The sequence below is a fragment of the Microcebus murinus genome, chromosome 3 (genome assembly GCF_040939455.1).
Source record: "Microcebus murinus isolate Inina chromosome 3, M.murinus_Inina_mat1.0, whole genome shotgun sequence".
Taxonomy (NCBI): Eukaryota; Metazoa; Chordata; class Mammalia; order Primates; family Cheirogaleidae; genus Microcebus; species Microcebus murinus.
In genome coordinates this window covers 60455850-60475042 of record NC_134106.1, presented here as the reverse complement: position 1 = coordinate 60475042, position 19193 = coordinate 60455850, and the positions used below count along the sequence as shown (strand labels likewise).

Sequence of the window (19193 nt, the reverse complement as noted above, 5' to 3'; positions counted from 1 at the left end):
GACCCTCCTCTCCTGCCTCTCGCTGGGCCCAGGCCTTTGCACAGGTCCCTGCTGCCTGGATGCCTGCCCTCCCCACTGCCTCGGCCTCTTTCCTGGCTGCTAGGTCTTTGTGACTCGGCTTAGAAACCATCTCCTCTCGGAAGCCCTCGCGGGAGTCCCAGTCAGGTCTAGACTGCAGCATCCTGTGTGTGCCTGGGTCTATTTGGGAACTGCCCCTTTGTTTCAAGCCCACCTCTCCCATCAGAGTGTGAGTGCCCCAAGACAGGGACTAGATCTCATTCATCACCACCCCCAGGACCCCACCGTGCCTGGCACACAGTCAGTGCTCAGTGTGGGTTTGTTCAGGGATCAAATAAATGCTTTGGCACAAAAGGTTTGAGGTCAGGCTCTTGCAGTGGAACCTCACCCTGATGACAAAGGTGACCAGATTCTGTGGCTACCTGGACATTTACTCAGACATTTGCCATTTTAAAAAATCATTTTTGGGTGTTCTGTTTTCTTGTATAAGTTTTTACCATCACTGGATCCAGTCTTTCAGCCAGGAGGCCTAGGGTAGATGGGCCCACCACTTTCTGGGTCATCCTGGCACATTATCCAACCTTTCCTGGCCATGGTGCCCCATCTGTGAAATGGGGCCACTGGTGTCACTATTTGGAGTTTTCATGAAGATTAAACATGACAATCTCCCAGCGTATCATAAGCACCTAGTGAATGTTAGTCCTCTTCTAGCTCCATTACCCTCCACCTGCCCCAATCAGGAAGAACCAGAGAAGACACATTCCTGCCATTAGGGAACTTATTATTTGGGGGTAATAGGTGTTCAAATGCCCAAAATAGCACAAAAAGCAAAAGTGCCAGTGACAAGTGCAATAAAGTTTTATAGAGGATGAAATTCATTAGACATTATCTCTAAATCACCTTCCAACACCTCTAAGATTTTAGGAACCTAAAATGAGCTGCATTATTTAGGGAGAGGGCATTTGTTTTTAAAAGGGAGGTCATTAGACCATGTTGTCAAAGGAATGTGTGGGCACCATGGTGTGGATTTTGAGGAGCCGTGGAAGGAAGGCTGGGCTGGGCGGGGTGCCAGCGCCGGCGGCAGCCTCGGAACTGGCATGGGCCCCCGTGCGCGTCAGGCCCCAAGAGGACGTGGGCAGCGGGTCGGCGTCAGCCAGAGGGAGGTATCTAGCGGTGTGTCCCAGGGCTCTGTCCTCAGTCTCGTCCCCTCCAGTTATTGTATGACTGCCTGGGACGGAGGAGGCCCCTGGCTCACGTTCAAGAAGCAGGGACGCTGACCTGGCAGGGATTGTGAATTCATGGGCAGGAGTACCAGGATCTAAAAAGATCTGTCGAGGGGATCAAACCATGAGATCTCACAAGGTTTGAGGTAAGGCTTGCTGTTCAGAATGTAGCTGTGCGAGTGTAAAGGTGCCAGGACTTGACTTGGCCGAGGTGCTCAGGACAGAGCCCAGCGGATTTTGTGGGCTGTGTGCTCCGAATGGGTCCGCAGCGTGGCGTGTGCCTCTGATGACGTTCACTCATATTTCAACTGCATTACTAAAGATAGAATACCCAGAACAAAGGAGTCTGTTTAATTCTGGCTCCACACGTCAAGAGTAGCTCTGATAAGCGGGAGCCCAACAAGAGTGGCAGGATCTTCTGAAAGAAAGGCAAAAAAAAAAAGAGTCTGTTATTGGAACGAGCTGCCCAACTCTTGTGTTTTGGGGAAGTGTCTCATTAGTGGTCGGGCCCAAAAAGCTGCGGGGTTATTCACACGTGACCAAGTCACCTGCTTCTGAGCTGCTTGTTCAGGACGTGGCAATAGTAGGTGCTCAGTAAATGCTGTTGAGATTTTATAATTCCTAAAACCCAGAAGGCAGAGAAAGTGGGGAAGTGCAAGGCAGTGGGGAGGGTTATGAGTGCAGGAGGGAGTGGGGGCCTCCTTGGGGAGGGCGTGCCGGGGCCTTGAGGGTTCGCTTAGGGTTTGAGCTTTATCTTATGGCTAATGCGGAACCACTGAAGAAGCTCAAACTAGGGAGCATCTGTGATAAAAGGGAGCTTTTTAGAAGATGGATGTGTTAGCAGGAATCTTATATTAAGAGATTCCAAACTTCAGAGTCAACCTACACCTAGATTTACAAGCTGATCTTTCAATCCAGAAATTCCCAGTCCTGAGTTGGTAACACTTCAATATGGGTTGTGAAACTCTCCCCAAGTTCTCAAGCTATTTAAAAGAAAATCTGTGCCATTTAGCACTGCCTGTCAGGTGGAATAATGGTGATTATTGTGAAATCAAGCAAATATTAGGGTATACATCCTTATTTGATAATCATCACTCCTTTAAGGGCAGAGGGGTTGTATTCTGCTGTGATTTGAGTGTGGGAATGTGTGTGTATGTGTAAAGGTGGTGAGGTACAGACACATACGCTTTTAATGCATAGATCAACTCTGGCAGGGACCTGAGAACCTGGCTACAGTGATTGCCTCTGGAATTTATTTTTGTGTGTGGTATGAAATAGGGATCTCCTTGTTCTCTGAACTATTTGGAAACCCAATGCCCAATTGCAGTTAAGAAAAAGTTTTCAACCATAATGGGCATTGGAAAAATGCAAAGTAAAATGAGAAATGAATCATTTCAGATGAACAAAAATATAAAAAGATTGTTAATACCAAATATTGAAGGGGACATAGGGAAACACAAATTCATACCCTGCAGGTAGGGTAAAAGCCTGTGTGCCCGCTTGGCAATGTCTGGTCGAGCTACACATGCGCATACAGATGGGGAGGGGGTGAAGCTAAGGATCAGAATCAGGAAGGAGACTTAATTTTTATGTTTTCCCCATTTACACCATTCGAATCTTTTATCATGTTGCCAACAAAACAGTAGAAGGAAGGGAGGCAGAAGAGAAAAGAAGAGAGAAGGGGAGGGGAGGCTGGCATTACCTTCCCCTCGTTGCAGTTGAGGAAGCGGAGTCAGACTGGCAACTCGAGTCTTGTGGTGCTTTGTTTGTTTAAATGAAAAGGGCTCGATTTTTTTCCCTGATAATACATAACTGTTGTATAACGCTAAGCATCCTACTTCTCTCCCCAGAGACAAGTTTAGTATATATGTCTCCAAATTCAAGTTAACATCTAAAAGTGTATGAATCTCTGCCTATTTATTATATTGATATATAGTGTCAATATGCCTCTATAAATATAATTTAATACAAATGGGTTCATGTATTATACTAATCTGTAAACTGCTTTTTAACCTCACAATAAATTTTTGATGTCTTTTCATTATGGTGGTCATAAGATTCCCACTTATCCTTTTTAATAGCCACAACAGTTTCTTTTGTGGCTTTTTTTTTAAATTATGAAATTTCATTTTTCAATTAACACAGAAAATTGAGGAAATAGAGAAATAAAATATTAGATACACTCAAAGTCTTCCATGCCCTCTACCTTTTTGATTCTGGTTTCTTTCTGTCCCCAGGGCAGGCTGCTGACCTATAGTCCTTATGGTTTATGTACCATAAATCATCGATTGTACTGTTTACATATTTTTTAAATTTACATTAACTGTATCATATTGTAACTTGCTTTTGAAACTTTTCATTGTGATTTTGAGATTTATCCATGTTAATATATATGCATTCATTTCAGCTATTATAGTCATTCTACTATATAACTACCCATAGTTGATTTTTTTTCTCATGTATAGAAACATCTTTTATTAGGTAACACGTCCCAAAACAGGTCAGTTAGTAAAATAGATTTAGAGAATATGGCCCTAGGCACAGCCCTCCCTCCCCAAAAATAACCCTGAGGGTGGGCCTTCCCCTTCCACCCTTGGGCTCCTCAGGTATAAAAAGATGTTTTGGCAGTTCAGTATTTATCATATGAGCATGGGGCACCAGGTCCATGTTCTGTATTCCTAGGGTACAGATGCAGTAGAGGGCTGCAGCTCTCCAATCCTTCCCCCACGCCAGCCCAGAAAACATTTCTGCCCCACCCCCAGGATCTGGGACCAAAATAAAGAACAAGCAGGCCTCCTCCATTGAGGTGTTGGGCAGGGCTCAGTGCCACATTATACCCATAGTTGATTAATTGGGGATATTTAGTTTGTTTCCAGTTTCTCATTATTATACCACACTCTGGCTCTAAACAAATTTGAGCACGTGTCCATGTGCACATGAGTAAGAGTTTCTCCTGGGCAGGTTTTCCAAAACCTTGATCTGTATTACAGTCACCTGGGGAGCTTAAAACAAAACCAGATCTGGATCTGGGCCCTACCTCAGATTTGCTTTCAGTTGTGCAGCCGATGTTGAGAATTACCAATCTAGGGCATGCACCTAGAAACGGATGAGCATGTTAGAGGGTATGCACATTTGCAGCTTTTCTAGATAGTGCCAAGTGGGCACACAGGCTTTTATCCTCCCTGCTGCATGGTATGAATTGTTGTTTCCCTATGTCTTCTTCAACACCTTTTCAATATTTGATATTAATCTTTTTAAATTTTTGTTTGCCTGAAATGGTTCATTTCTCAGTTTACTTTGCATTTTTCCAATGCCCAGTGTGGCCAAGAACCTTTTCTTAACTATATTGGGCATCTGGGTTTCCAAATAGTAAAGAGGAGAAGAAGGAGACCCCATCTCATACCATTACCTTAATAAATTTGAGATAGATTAAAGACCTAAATGTGAAAAGTAAAAGTTTCAAAGTTTTAGAAGAAAAATGTAGATGAACATTGGAGTAGGGGTAGAGTTTCTTAATGGCATAAAAAGTATATACCAGAAAGGAAAGTATTGTTTATTTGACTACATATTAAACTATATGACAGAAGACTCCAGCAACAAAGTGAGGAAAAATAAGCCACAGGCTGGAAATAGCTATTTGGAAACCATTTAACCAATTAGGATTAGTCTCCAAGACATATAAAGAACACCTGCAAATTGATTTTTTTCTTAGATTCAGAAATCTGACATTGACTGATAGTAAGATTGAGTTCACGTTTATCAGGATTTCATATTTTATGAATTGCCTACTCATATGTCTTCCTATGATTTTGATCACTGTATCTTTTTCTTAATAATTTTTAAAAATCTTTGTATATTTTATGCATATTTTTGGCTGAACTTAGCAGAAACTCTCAACTCAAACTGGCTTAGATAATAAAGGAAGTTAATACTTTTCAAAAGGACAAGTCTTAGGGGAAGCATCAGGGCCCTGCTCTCAACTCTTTGCTCTGCCGGCTTCCCGGTGGGCTTCATCTTCAGGCCAGCTCCCGTCATGTTCAGGAGGGGGCAGCAGCAACGCCAAGTATCACATCCAGACCCAACAATGTCCAGAGGACAAGAGGCTGCCTGCTTGCCACCCCTTAGATGGGAGGAGACCTTTCCCAGAAGTCCCAGCAGATATCCCTCATTGGCTAGAATTGGGTCACATGTCCCTTCCTAGACCAATCACTGACCAGGGAGGATTATTACTATTAGTTTGGACTAATCTTTTGGGGGTAGAATAGCTACTACACCATGACCCTCCATTGATTAATATTAGTAGTCCATTGTTTATCATATATAATAGATATTTTTTCCCAGTTTCCCATTTCTTTCTTTCTTTCTTTTTTTTTTTTGAGACAAGATCTTGCTCTGCTGCCCAGACTAGACTACAGTACCATCATCATAACTCACTGCAACCTCAAACTCCTGGGCTCAAGCAGTCCTCCTGCCTCAGCCTCCCAAGAGCCAGGACTATAGGCCTGTGCCACCATACCTGGCTAATTTTTTTGTGTATGTGTGGAGATGGGGTCTTGCTATGTTGCCCAAGCTGGTCTCAAACTCCTGGCCTCAAGCGATCCTCCCATCCCAGACTCCCAAAGTGCTGGGATTACAAATACGAGCCACCATGCCTGACCTCCCATTTCTTATAGTATGGTTTCTAACTAGATCTTGAATGCCATGTTTCTAAGATGCCTCAGTTACAAGAGGTATTAATATAATAGGCATTCAGAAGAGGAGAGAACTATAATTAACATTCATTAGAAGGAACAAACAAGCATTCGCTTACACATTCAATACAAATCACTTTCTTCAGGGCCAGAGTTGGAGTCTGAGCTTTCTTCACATTTTCTAATTCTCTTGTGGACATTGGTTATTAAACACAGGGTCGTGGCCACCACTGCATTTTGTAATCACTGCCTATAATCTTGACTCCTTTAGCCCCTTTGAGATTGACAGTATAATTTCAAAGCATACAAAAGAATATTGTGAATCTTTTATCTGCATCTCTGATTTGATTACTCTTGCAGTTTCATTTTTTTTCTTTACTTGAAGGAAAAAAATATTCCTAAAGTTACTCACCTTCTTCAGGAAGTTTCTGACATATAAATAAATACCTAAGTGTGGGATCTGTGAATAGGTAACACCAATCCCTGCTGGCTTTAAAATTTGCATGATCTTCTTTAAGACGCTTGGCAATTTCTTTTAATTTTTAAGTTAGGGAAGGACGATTATATTCTCATTGCAAAAATTCAAATAATATAGAAAAATCTGGCATAAAAGAAAGTGGAAGTCTTTCAACAACCCCTAATTCTCAAATTGAGTTCTCTTCTCCAAGGGGACCACTCTGTGAGGTATGAATCTTCCAGAATGTAACCTGTGGATTTATGCACACATATGTGTGTATACCAATTACTGGGTTTTACATATAGTAAATCATCATGTACATACTTAGTAGCTTTTTTCACATAACAGTTTGTTTTGGAGATCTTCCCATGTGAGTTCCCTAATGGTGGACATTTAGGTTGTTTCTAATTATTTGCTCTTACAAACAGTGCTATAATTAACATCCTTGTAAATGTCTCTTTGTACATATGGGCAAGCATTTCTTTAGGGTAGCTATCTATGGTTTGGCAATTTCTACTGTCTTTAATTGCATTGCCTGGTATCTGGCAGACGATCTTCTGCATGTACAATAACTTTTCATGTCCGTGCTCCATTATAGCGTAAGTTTTAGAAAGATGTTTTAGGCAACAATTAGGAATCTAAGTTTAAGTTCAAATTCTGTATGGATTGCTGTGGTCAGCTGAGGTGACACTTGAATGAACAGATACCTCTATGCGTGGCTAAGTTCACACGCGTACAGGCAGTTGTTTGGGGTAGCAGATAAGGTTCCCCCCTCCCCATTGACGTTCATTGTAAGGCACATCATGATTTTTAAACCATTAAAATATGGGGAAATGCATCATAGAAATGAGGAGTTATATTTTGTTCTCCCCAGATCAATAGCCCATTGCTCCACCTCCATGTTCAAATGGTCCTTTCCCTGGGAGTTGGTACCACTGCTTCACCACCAGTTAATGTCCCGACAGGTTGGTGTGTTGCTGGGCACGCATGCTGCGTTGATTGCTTATCTATTCCTGCATTAGTTCAGGGGGAAGGCTCCCCTGTGGTCTTTTGGAGAACTTCCTGGTACATTTGTCTTTCTGTGTACTGCTCTTTCTTCTTCCCCACGCTATCCCTTCTACACTGGCTGCTTCCTTCACTGTTTGCAATCTGCATGAATTTTGCATTGCAGTGGGTCGGATGTGAGAACATCTGCAGCAGTCAAGAGCGTATTCTCCTCAGGACTTGACACTGAGCTTGCCATCAGCAAGAAGCAAAATCTCTCTCTCTACCCCCTCCCCCATCTCATTCCATGATATCTCCCAGCATTGCTGCTCCAACATCAGTTATGCCTAAGTCTTGAATGGTGACAATCTGAGTTGAAAATATGCCAGCTTTCTTAACATTATCACTAACAGACTGCTTAATTAACCTGCTGATACCATCAATAATAGATTTTGCCCATGTGTTAGAGAGAAGACCCATGGCCTATGGTTGCGCTTTCTTTATCTCTCTTTTCCCCGCCATTTGCTTAGGCTCTAAGTGTCCCTGTCACGGGAGGTAGACTTGTCAGGAGTGGGATGGGAGGGACCAGGGAAGGTTTGAAAGTGACATGACAGAATCAAAAGTTCTGGATGTAATCGTGGAAATGAAATCTGTGTAACAGACTGACATCCTCATTGCTCAAAGGAAGGGGCGCCTAGTAGCCCGTGCATACAGCAGGTGCTCAATAAATGGACAGCTAGTGTTCACAGTCAATAGAAGAGATTATAAGGCGTGTGCCATCTGACTAGGCTGTTCAAGGGAGAAACCTGGGGGTTGCCGTCAGTCTGAGGTGGCTTTTAGGGTTTTCTCTTTTTTCCATCCAGGCAGCGTAGATGAAAGAGGGCATCGTCACCCTCAACGATGTCTGAGGGGAAGAAGGCTGAGCCTTCTCTTCCTTTCATGCTGCATCTTTTGTCTCCAGTGGGTTTGCGTTTAAACCAAAGAACTGTTCTGTCCTGCTAGCCCTGCATTTCACATTTGGGGATTGCAGAGAGTAAATGAGATGCCACCATGAGCCTGGGGCTGGCCTGCTGCTGCCTCCAAATCCACACTGCCTCCTCTTTGTCTCCCTGCCACCCACACACACACCCCACACACACACACACAAAATGGGGGCTAGAGATGTTTCAGGTGTTCCCAGCGTCCCCTGACCTGGTGTGGGCACAGGTGCGGAGTTTACATCCTGTGTGAGCTCGGCCAGCACCCAGAAATCCTGGGGAGACCCTAAATGCTGCTCCTTTCACACTTGAGGAAGCTGAGCAGGCGTTGAGGTGGCAGTGGCTCAAGTTCTTGGCGTGAGCTGGGAGCCCCCAACCTTAAGGATGCTCAATCCCCGGACTGTGTTCCTGTAACCTTGCCTTTCCTGGAATGGCGGTGGTCTTGGTGTGGAGGAAGGGCTTCTCCGCGGGCAGGGATTGATGTCTTTCAGGGCAGAACCTCCCACTGTCCAGTGGCTTTCTGGGGTGTCTTGGGAACTGAGGCCCTGGCAGGGGCGTGGGGGATGCAGAGCAGCCCTGCCGCCACTAGAGGGCATGGCCCAGCACAAAGAGGCTGGGTGCCAGCTTCTCCAGGCCACCCTGGGGGGCCCTGCTGGACCCTGAGCCCCAGTGGGGCCTGGGGCTGGCAGAAGCTCGCCTTTGGGGGTGAGTAGGGAGAGTTACAGAGCCAGCATTGACACTCAAGCCCAGAAGGCCCCAAACCCAGGCTCCCAATGCTTCCTCCACCCTGTTTCCTGCTGGTCAAATCTCCCTTACCTCAGATTCACCCTCCTAATTCTGTTCTTTCTGGCTGGGGTTAAAACAAAGTTTTCTCAGTGTCAGCGCTGTTGACATGCTGGGCCAGGTAATTCTCTGTTGTGGGAGCTGTCTTGTGCGTTGTGGGGTGTTTAGTGGGATCCCCGGCCTCTACCCGCTAGATGCTAGTAGCAACCCGCATCCCCACCCCCATATTGTGGTCATCAAAAATGTCTCCGGACTTGCCCAATGTATCAAAAAATCACCCCTGGTTAAGAGCCAGGTTTAAAACAGGTGAGCGTGCCCTCTGTGAGGCAGGAGGGGGGCAGGGCTTCACTCCAGCCACAGAGGGCCTGTCTGTGGGCTCCACTGCATGGAGCCTCACTGTAGAGATGCTCAAAGATGGCGTATGTGCTCTAAATACATTTCAGAACTGTATTTGGCCTTCTGCTTTTCTTCTCCAAAGTCTGCAAAGCCTTTCGGTCTTCCCCTCTGTTTATTCCACCTCCCCACTTATTGAAACTGGAGACTGAGGCCCAGAGACGCCGGGGTCTCAAGCCATACCTCACCTGCAGAACCCCATCCCCCAGCTGTGGGCGCCCTGGACCGCTCGGCTCCCCAGCCGTTGGCTCGGGCCCCAGGAGCATCTGTGGTCTCCCTCCCACTCTGCCTGCCCACTAGGCCCCGCCACCCTCCAGCTCCCCAAACCCTGGTGCCCCCCCACTGGAGGGAGGGGGGGAAGCAGCAGGTGTTGATGCTAATCAGCGTTCACAGCCCAGAACTGCAGTCGCTCCCAGGCTCACACACTCCCCAAAATTAAACACTCATTATACAAAATTAATTGACATTAATTAGCAAAAATTAAAACTTTAAACACAGCAAGGCGCTTTGGGGGGAGGAGTGAGGCAGGCGGGCTCTGCATTTGTCACCCCCCACTCCCCACCTGCCCACCACTCCCAAGTCCCCCCACTTCCATCCTGAAGCAGGGCTGGAGGAGTTCAGGCGAGGGCGGCACCCGCACTGGGCCTCGGGCCGGGACCCAGCCATGTGAGCCCCAGGCGAGGGGAGCAGAAATAGGCTTCCTGTGCTAGTCACCAGCCCACGGGTGGCCCCCAGACTTCAGCATCCAGTGCTTAGGTAAGGAGCAAGAACCCACCCCTCAGCCCAGGTCCCCAAGATCTCAGCTGAGGCCAGGGGAGGGGACACATCAACCACGGGAATCAAGACTATAGAAGGTCTGCCTTGAACTCCATGCCCTCCACCCTCGCATGCCCAGGTATCCAGAGGCTTAGGCACTGTAGTCTTTCTGCTCTGTCCATATTTGCTGTGTGACCTCAGATAAGTCACTCCTCCTTTCCGAGCCTCAGTTTTCCATCCATATGATGAGGGGGTGGTGCTGGGTGAGCACTGAGGTTCCTGCCTGCTCTGGCACCTGCTGTCAGGGAAGCAAATCTCTGGGAACTTGATTCGCTCTGAGGCTGTAGGGTGGATGTGGAAACTGGCATTTAAAGAGAGTGGGGCAGCCCAAGGGCTGGAGTTGCTGGTGGTGAGACATCAGGCCCCAGTGGGGATGTGTCCCCAGGCCGGAGAGCCCTCCCAGATGGGCACCACTTTGCCTGTCTGCAGCGCCCGCCCAGAGGAGAGGAGGGCAGCACCCTCGGCAGGTGGCCGCTCTCTGCACCCTGAACAGCTCTCCTCCCTAACACTGCTCTTTCCCCCTTTGCTCGCCAGGCCCCCCGAGGCCCCCACATCCTTTGCCAGGCTGATAGGCAGGTGGACAACAGAACCTCACCTTCCCCTCCCTCTGCCCACTGCCTTCGAACGCGGAGCCCTGTGGCTTGGGGTAGGGAAGATTGGGTGAGGGAGGAGCCCAGTGGCCTCCCCCCAGGGGAACAACATCCTCCCCTCACCCCTGCTCCCTGCACCCCCCCTCTCTCCAGCCAGCGCCAATATCTGCAACGTGGTCCTGATGCGGTACGGGGAGCTGGAGGAAGGGATTGATGTCCTGGATGGTGATGGCAACCTCGTGGGCTCCTCCAAGATCGCAGCCAGACACGTGGGTCAAGGGGCCGGTGGGGAGGCCAGCAACAGGGAGGGGATTGGTTTTCCTTGGGGCTTCTCTCCTGAGTACCATGGCTTTTTCCTTTTGATGTCTCTGCCTCACTCCACCCCTGCCTTCCATCTGCATGAGCCCCAGGCCTCAAGGTCTGGCCCCAGTGAAGCCTGTCCCCCTGGACAGTCCCTCACAGCTGTGAAACATCCCATCTCTTGTCCCTGCCTCTCTCCCAGCCTCTTAGATCACCTCACCCAGATGAGGTGTTAATTGGTGAGAGCAGGGGGGACTCCCCCAGAGCTTTTTCTTCCCCTCCCCAGTCCCCTGGGCCCTGCCTCCCTGGCCCTTCATATCCTCCTGGGTAAGAACTGGGGTGCGGTTTGTGGTTCTGGGTTAGCAGGCACTTCTGCAGGGAGTGAGCACACTGGGGTTGAGGGATTTCAGGCTTGCCAACGTTTGGAGAAGAATATTTTATCACAAGAAGACCCTCTTTCATCTCTAGTTTCACTGGTCTCGCCCTCTCTAACAATCCTAATTTTTTTAAAAAAACGCTCAGTCATGTGCACATTTCCTTGTGCCTTTCCAGCCTCCTGAGGGTGCTTAGCAGCTCATTGCTCCACCCTGGGCTCTGGCCTCTGAGTGCTGCAGTGGGGCAGGGGTGGCAGGGGTGGGGTGGGGATGTGGCTGCCAGCTGTGAGGTAGCCGAGCACCCACCCCTGGATCTGGGAAGAGCCCTGTCCAAGTCAGTGCCCTCCAAGGCCTGTGAGGGCTGAGGGCCTGTGGGGGCCATGCCCACGTTGCTTCTCTGCTCCCTGCACTGGCACTAGATCCTCCTGTCCGCCCCACTCCTGTTCGGGACACTGGAGGACCCTCTCCCAGGCCTGCCTGAGGCTGACTATAAAGGCCCAGGTTCCTGGGAGAAATTTTCATCCCTGAGCCCATCATCAGAGGGGATTTAGCCTCAATTTCCTTCCCAACACCAATCTCCTACCCAACCCTACTCTTTCCCCAGCTCCTGTGAGGGAGGCACCATGACAACTCCCCCTCATGGTGCCAAACAGCAAGGAAACCCTGGGCCTCCGTCAGCTGGGCTGGGTCAGCCCCTTGCTGTCTGGGGAAAGACTCTGGGATCGTGGGCTGTGCGCAGCTCCTGGAGCCTCCTCTGAGGATGAGGGGGAGCCTGGGGGTTTAAAGGAACTCACTGTAATGGCTGTCAAAGTGCAGAACTGCCCCTGAGCTATGCCCTTCCTGGACCGTGACACCCACCCCAACAGGAATCCCATAGGAGCCCTCAAGCAAGGATCCAGGCAGGCCCCCGACAGAGACCCTACAGGTGCTCAGCAGGAGCACTTGCTCCACAAAGACAACCTCTTGTCCCCGAGAAAGACTCATCCCGAGCCAGGAGACACAAGATCAGATCCTCTGTATCTTTGTCTTTAAGGGATGTCAACTAAATATGCCCCAGAATCCGTGTCCTCCCTCAGCACCGTGAGCACCATGGCTCAACAGGCCTCTGCTGTTCGTGCCAGTCCTTCCCGCCTGCCTGGTTTCAGAGCTTCTTCTCCCCAGCCCTGCACGTCCAGTCCCAGGCAGGGGAGGCTGCACCTGCCACCTCCCTGGCAGGGCCCCTTCCTGGGGCCGCTCCTGTGTTGCCACCCCTGCCCCATGTGTGGCAGGTGAGGGGAATCTGCCCTTTCAAATGTGTGTGGCAAGAAGACAGGGGTGTCTTTTTTCTGTTGTTTGGGATAAGTCTTTATGAGCAATTCCATGAATAATTCCATTCAGCCAGATGTGCTCAGCAGGGGCACATACACCCAGGGGCTCCGGGCGGGGCTTGCCCTCCTGCCATCCCTGCCGCTCACCACCACCTCTGCCCGCCCCCAGGCCCTGCTGGAGACGGCGCTGACCCGGGTGGTCCTGCCCATGCCCATCCTGGTGCTGCCCCCGATCGTCATGTCCATGCTGGAGAAGTGAGTTGGGGCAGCCAGAACCGAGGGGCCGCCGTCGGGAGGAGGGCCAGAGGGAAGGGGACCAGGCTGGCCCAGGGCAAGGGCCTGGGGAGCAGCCGGCAGCCCCCTTGTTTTCACAGGGTGGAAAGTGTCCTGCTCCGTGTTCAGACGCCCCCAGGTAGGTGCCACTGGAATCGTTCTGTGGGATTTCGTGGGCTTTTACCACGCAGGGCCTGGGCTGAGTGCTGGGAGGGACGTCCTGGTGGCCGAGGCTGGCCCCGCCCAGAGGAGCTGTCGGTTCTGGGGCGTGTGCGTGTTGGCGTGTGCGTGTGTGTGCCCACACCCACTCTCAGGGAACAGTGCAGGGCCATGGGGAAGACAGCGTCCGAGGATTCTGGTAGGAAGACCCCAGGTCTGGGCCGGCAGCACCCCTCGCAGGCATCTACTGTGAGGAAAATCAGCACCTCAGATCTCTGCCTGTACGATACAGATAGTGGTAGCCCCTCCCTCCCTCGGAGGGATGTTCTAAGAACTCATATTTGTCATGACTGTAAAGAAATAAGGGAACATGACAACACGGTAGAGTGATTCTATTAATTAATGGGTGTGAAACTGAATCGGGAAGCCCGAAGCGCTGCTGGGAGGAGCGCTGAGCCGAGGGGGCAGGCCTGGGGGTTAGGGCAGACCTGGGGGGCGGGGCAGGGAGGGGTCCTGGGTGGAGGCTGCCTGGCGGTGCAGACCCCTGGCTTGTGCAGGTGACAGTGGGAACTCCCTCCCTCCCGTCCTCCTGGGGGCTTTGCCCAGTGGGGACACTTCAAGGCCTCAGTTGAAATGGGGGTGTGTAGTGTAAGGACAGGGCTGGGGCACTCCATATGGGGTTCTGGGGCAATAGATTCTCCCCAGTTTGGGGGCCTTCTCATTCCCACAGTACTAATTATCATAGAAGCTGACATTTATTAAGCACTACATCCCAGTCCTCTCTTAGTCTGGTCTCTGCCCAAATGCCACCTCCTCAGAAAGGCCCTCCCTGGCCACCCCATCAGAACAGCCACCATCACTCACTACCTCCTCTCACCCCCTACCCCCTTATTTTTCTTCACAGCACTTACCAGTATCTGTGATTATTTATCTAGTAGTATATTATCTGTCTATTCCACTAGAATATAATCTCCATGGAGGCAAGTGAATCTTTTTGCTCACTGCCCCACACAGCATCTAGCACAGTTCCTGCACATAGTAGATGCTCAGTAAGTGTTTGTTGAATGTATGAATGAGTGAGTCAATCAATGCTGTCATTTAACCCTCACAACAGTGCAATGAGGTAAGTACATGATACCCCTGTTTTGTAGATGAGGAGGGGAAGGTAAAGAGAAGTTATATCACCTGCTTAGAGTCACACTCTAGGAAATAGCGGGGCCAGGGTTGGCTCAGGACTATGGCTGCAAAGCCTGGGCTCTTGGGTCTTCAGGTCACATCATGTAATCAGCGTGTGTTGGGTCCTGCCCTGTGTGGAGACAGGGGAAGGGCGGACTTGGGGCCTGACCTCAGGAAGCCTGTATTTTTATTATAAGGGAGATGGGCAGGACCCACACACAGGTCAGCTGCAGTGAGAGCGGGCAGTTTGTGAATGGTGCAAGGTGACCTTGAGAGGAAGACTGTGGGTGCAGCAGCAGCGAGGACTATTCCCCAGAGAGGGGCTGCAGCTCACCCACCCTGAGGGCAGGAAGGGAGGGCTTTCTGGGCTGGGTATGGGCCTGTTGTGTGGACAGGGAAGAGTCCAGCCCGGCTGAAGCAAATGTGCTTGTTGGGGCCAGGGGCCCCAACAGGGACCCTATGTGCCCTGCCAAAGAGATGGCCCCTCTTCTCCCAGAAGAGGGCAGAGCCTCTGGGGTTACCTGAGCAAGGGCATGGTGCATTGAGATTTAAGAAAATTGGGTGGAGCATGGTGGCTCACGCCTGTAATCCTAGCACTTTGGAAGGCCAAGGAGGGAGAATCGCTTGAGCCCAGGAGTTTGAGACAAGCCTGAACAACATAATAAGACCCCATCTCCACTAAAAATACAAAAATTAGCTGGGTACAGTAGCATGTGCCTGTAGTCCCAGCCACTTGGGAGGCTGAGGCAGAAGGATCACTTCAGCCTAGGAGTTTGAGGTTGCAATGAGCTATCATGATGCCACTGCACTCTAGCCTAGCAACAGAGACCCTCCCTGTCCCCAAAAAAGAAAAAGAAAAGAAAATTGGTCTGATATGGGAATTTGCAACAGATCCTAGGAGAACAATCTGTGTTCTCCTGTGCCCCTGACTCTTATATATATACCCCGCACATACACCCTGGTGAACTAAGGTTGTCCCCAAATACCAGGGACTATAAGTGCATGCATGGAGACAAGGGGGCAAATGAAGAAGGCAGGGCTTTTTTCTTTGAGACTGCTGAATGCTGAACCTTGGGATTGGGAAGCAAGCTCAGTGGGTACTGCTTACTCTGTCACCTGCACCAGGAGTCTGGTGAGACAGAACACTCACACAGCAAGTCAAGCAAAGCACAATTTGGCTTGGAGGGGCAAGAGAAGCCTAGGATTCACAACCAGCTGGTCCACCAAGGCTCAGGAAAGCTGCATGAGAGGATGGAGCCTCATCCGCCCATCACATTGCAACTGAGGGACCCTAAAGGCACTGCACCCTGGGTCGTATACCCTGGGGGAAATGGGATTTCTGGGCTAAAGTGTTGCAGGACATCCTGTTCTAGAAGGGGTGGGAACAGAGCCCAGGATGTTCCAGATAGTCCCTTTTTATCTCAGGATGTTGCATTCCCAGCACATCCTACAGTTATCCTAAGAACTACAAGAAGGGGGACAGGGATCTGGTTCAGCCAAAGTTATCCAAGGACCTGTGCTTCTGCAAGAATTTGTTGGGGAAAACACATGGTCTGTGACGCTTTCCAAATTGGCATCTCAGTTGAGGTTGCAGAAAGTAGAGTGATGGTTAGTGTAGCATTGGCTTGGGGGCTTAAACTTGGCTTTGGGAGTCATGGGAAGTGGGGTGACTCTAGTCCTGAACCTTGCGCGTTTGGGATCTGCCTAGCTTCTGGGGTGCCACATAGTCTGATGCAGCTCAGTGTCCAAAGAAGCCCCCTGGTAGGGTAGTGAAACGTAAGGAGCCTGGTCCTCTGGGAGCCCTGTATTTTGTTGGTCCTTCCCTGGAGCTCTTCGGAGGGTCTCTGGGGAGAAAAAAATGCCCAGCCCAGGTTCTCCTAGGAATACCAAGATAAGTAAGACCAGATTTGTGCTCTCAAAGACTTGCTAGTGTCACATATGCCCTGGAATTGCAGGACTGAGGGGTAGGCGAGGCAGGACAACATAACAGAGCAGGCTGGGACTTCTGGTGGGAACATGAATTCTGGTTCCAGCTCCACCTTTTCCTGCCAGGCTGGCGTGGTTGTGGAGACCCCCTCAGTCTCAGTCTCCCACATGCACAGGAGGACATTGCCCCTTCATCACCTCGTTCACTGGGGCTTTGCATTTTCACCATCCAGCAGCTCTTTGGCTCTTTGCAGGGCCGGGCCCACACCCCACAGCCTCGGGGTGCAGGGACACCAGTGGTGCAGGGACACTAGCGCAGGGCCTCTGCCAAGGACGCTGGTGGGGGAGGCAGCTCCACATTTGGGGAGTCCCTGTTGAGCAAGGGAGTCAGGACAGCCAGGGAAAAAACAAAAGAACACTTACAAAGCAGCCTACTTGCAAATTAATGGAGCGCAAACTAAAGCTGAACTCCAAGTGCTGAAGGAATGCGCAGCAATGGGGGAGACAAGCTGTTGTGTGGCTGTGGCTGGGACCCGCCTAGCTTCCCCTCTGGCCTTCCCATCATCCTCTCTGGGAGGAGCCCAGAGCCCAGGTCCCTGGTTTCCTGCTGGGATAAGAGAGAGGCGGGAGCTCAGCAGTGCTCAGTTGTCCTAGACTCTAAGACTGAAAGGAAGAGTCTGAAATCAGAAGCAGAGGAGCCTCCTGCACCAGCCCAGGGCATTTGGTGTGTCTGAGGGTGGCAGCCCCTCACTCTCCATATCACCGCTCTGGGGGCTGCAGGGTTCACACTCCATGCTCTCCCTGCAGCTCCAACCATGCTGAGGAAGCTAGTTTTAGACCCAGGGCTGGGATCAGCCCCCAGCTGAGAGGCAGCTGCCAGCACTGGATCAGGAGAGCTGGGGCTCGCTCACCCCAGCCAAGCATCCTTGGCCCTGGGATGGAGGGGGCCGGGCAGAGGCACCAGGCTGGGTGTAAGCTGAGTCGGGGTCCAGGCCACACCCCCCATGGTGGGTCCTGGAGTCCACTCCCCCAGCTTCCTTCCCTCTGTAGGCTCCGGGTCTTTTCTTTCTCCCAGGCTTTCGCACATCTCTCCATCTGCATATTTTAACTCCCCCAGCTGCCTTTCCCATCCCTCCCTGCCATTTCCCTCTCCTCCCCTCCCCCTGTCCTGCTGTGTTCACTCTCTGGCTTGCTCTGGGCTGGGACTCCTGAGGCTGCAGCTTTGGGCCTGCCTCCTTCTTGAGTTGGGGGCACAGGGCTGGGGCTTCCTGGACCCTTTGCCAGTGGGAACTTCAGCCAGCCACCACTGAGAAAGGAGCTGAGGTTACAGCCCCACGTAGAAGGTGGTCTGTCCAGTGTCCCTACCGGGAGATCCCAAGGACTGAGCCCATAGCCTGCCCTGCACCTGCCAGGGAGGGAGCATCACTCTTTCTCCTGGTCACCATTCCCTGCCTTTTGTGGCCTTCAGGGCTGTACCTCTGGGTACTTCACACCTTCTTGTCACTGCCACTGGAACAGAAGGGCAGACCCCAGTGAGCAGGGGCTCCAGGCCTCCTGCATAAGTTTGGAGAGGTGGTGAGCCTTATATCCAACACTCCTTGTCCTGCTTAAGAAGCTGATCTCACAGCCCATCTCAGCCTCACTCCCGGCCCCTCCATGACTCCTAAGGAAGCCCAGGAGGCCTTGGAGTCCAGGGAGGGTGTGGGGCTGGCATGGAGGAGAGGGAGAGGATGTGGGTGGGGGGTCAGAGAGATTTGAGCTTGATTTAGGCACCTTTGTCCTGCTTTTAATCTTGTGGAAACTCCCCTCTCCAAAAGCTAAATTTAGGCTAAATTCAATAGCTCGACAGATATTGGGGTCTGGATGAGAAGAAGGGCTGGAGAACAGCACAACCATCAGGATGCTACCTCCTTCCCACAGGTGACACAGGTGATAATCACACAATACTGATGCACAGGCTGGGTGCGGTGGCTCACGCCTGTAATCCTATCACTCTGGGAGGCCGAGGCGGGCGGATTGCTTGAGGTCAGGAGTTTGAAACCAGCCTGAGCAAGAGCGAGACCCCGTCTCTACTATAAATAGAAATAAATTAATTGGCTAACTAATATATATAGAAAAAAAAATTAGCCAGGCATGGTGGCGCATGCCTGTAGTCCCAGCTACTTGGGAGGCTGAGGCAGGAGGATTGCTTGAGTCCAACAGATTGAGGTTGCTGTGAGCTAGGCTGATGCCACAGCACTCACTCTAGCCTGGGCAGCAAAGTGAGACTCTGTCTCAAAAAAAAAAAAAAAAATACTGATGCACAATTACTGAGCACTTACTGTGTGCCAGGCTGGGGCTAACACTTTACTTGCGTAGAATTTACAGGTGACTAGATCTTTGTTAAAACCTGAGCAGGAACATCCTGGGGCGGGGGTTCTCATAAGTGTGGCCTGTGACCCCACTGTAGACTCAGTGAAGGTTGTTTAAAATGGAAATTCCCAGCTCTAACACCTGGGAGTGACCCTGAACCTGGACTTCAGGGTTGTAAGGGGCTCTTAAGAGTTTGCACTTTTGACCAGCTGCCCACACTTTGAAGTTTGAGAACTGCTGCTCCCAATTTTGCTGTCTGCTCAGGGCCAGGTGCTCTTGAGAGTCTTGTCCCAGAAGGTGAGAGTGGCATGGGGTTTGCTTGCACCCCACACTTGGCCCTGCCCCCAGAGGGCCTCTCACCTGCCTCTGGCCATGGCCAGCCCTGCTCTAGGGA

General features: G+C 50.5%; 1 protein-coding gene across 2 annotated transcripts in view; it reads left to right on the top strand.

Annotated features, from left to right (window-relative positions):
- Positions 1–19193, top strand: part of SFXN5 (sideroflexin 5) — a 115557-nt gene that overhangs the window by 78796 nt on the left and 17568 nt on the right. Inside the window, exons 11-12 of one of the 2 annotated variants that reach the window (XM_012750126.2) lie at positions 11086–11201; positions 13083–13168. In XM_012750126.2, the coding sequence (XP_012605580.1) occupies positions 11086–11201; positions 13083–13168 (202 nt within the window). The remainder of the gene's footprint in view (positions 1–11085; positions 11202–13082; positions 13169–19193) is intronic. The other variant, XM_076000876.1, reaches the window with a different exon arrangement.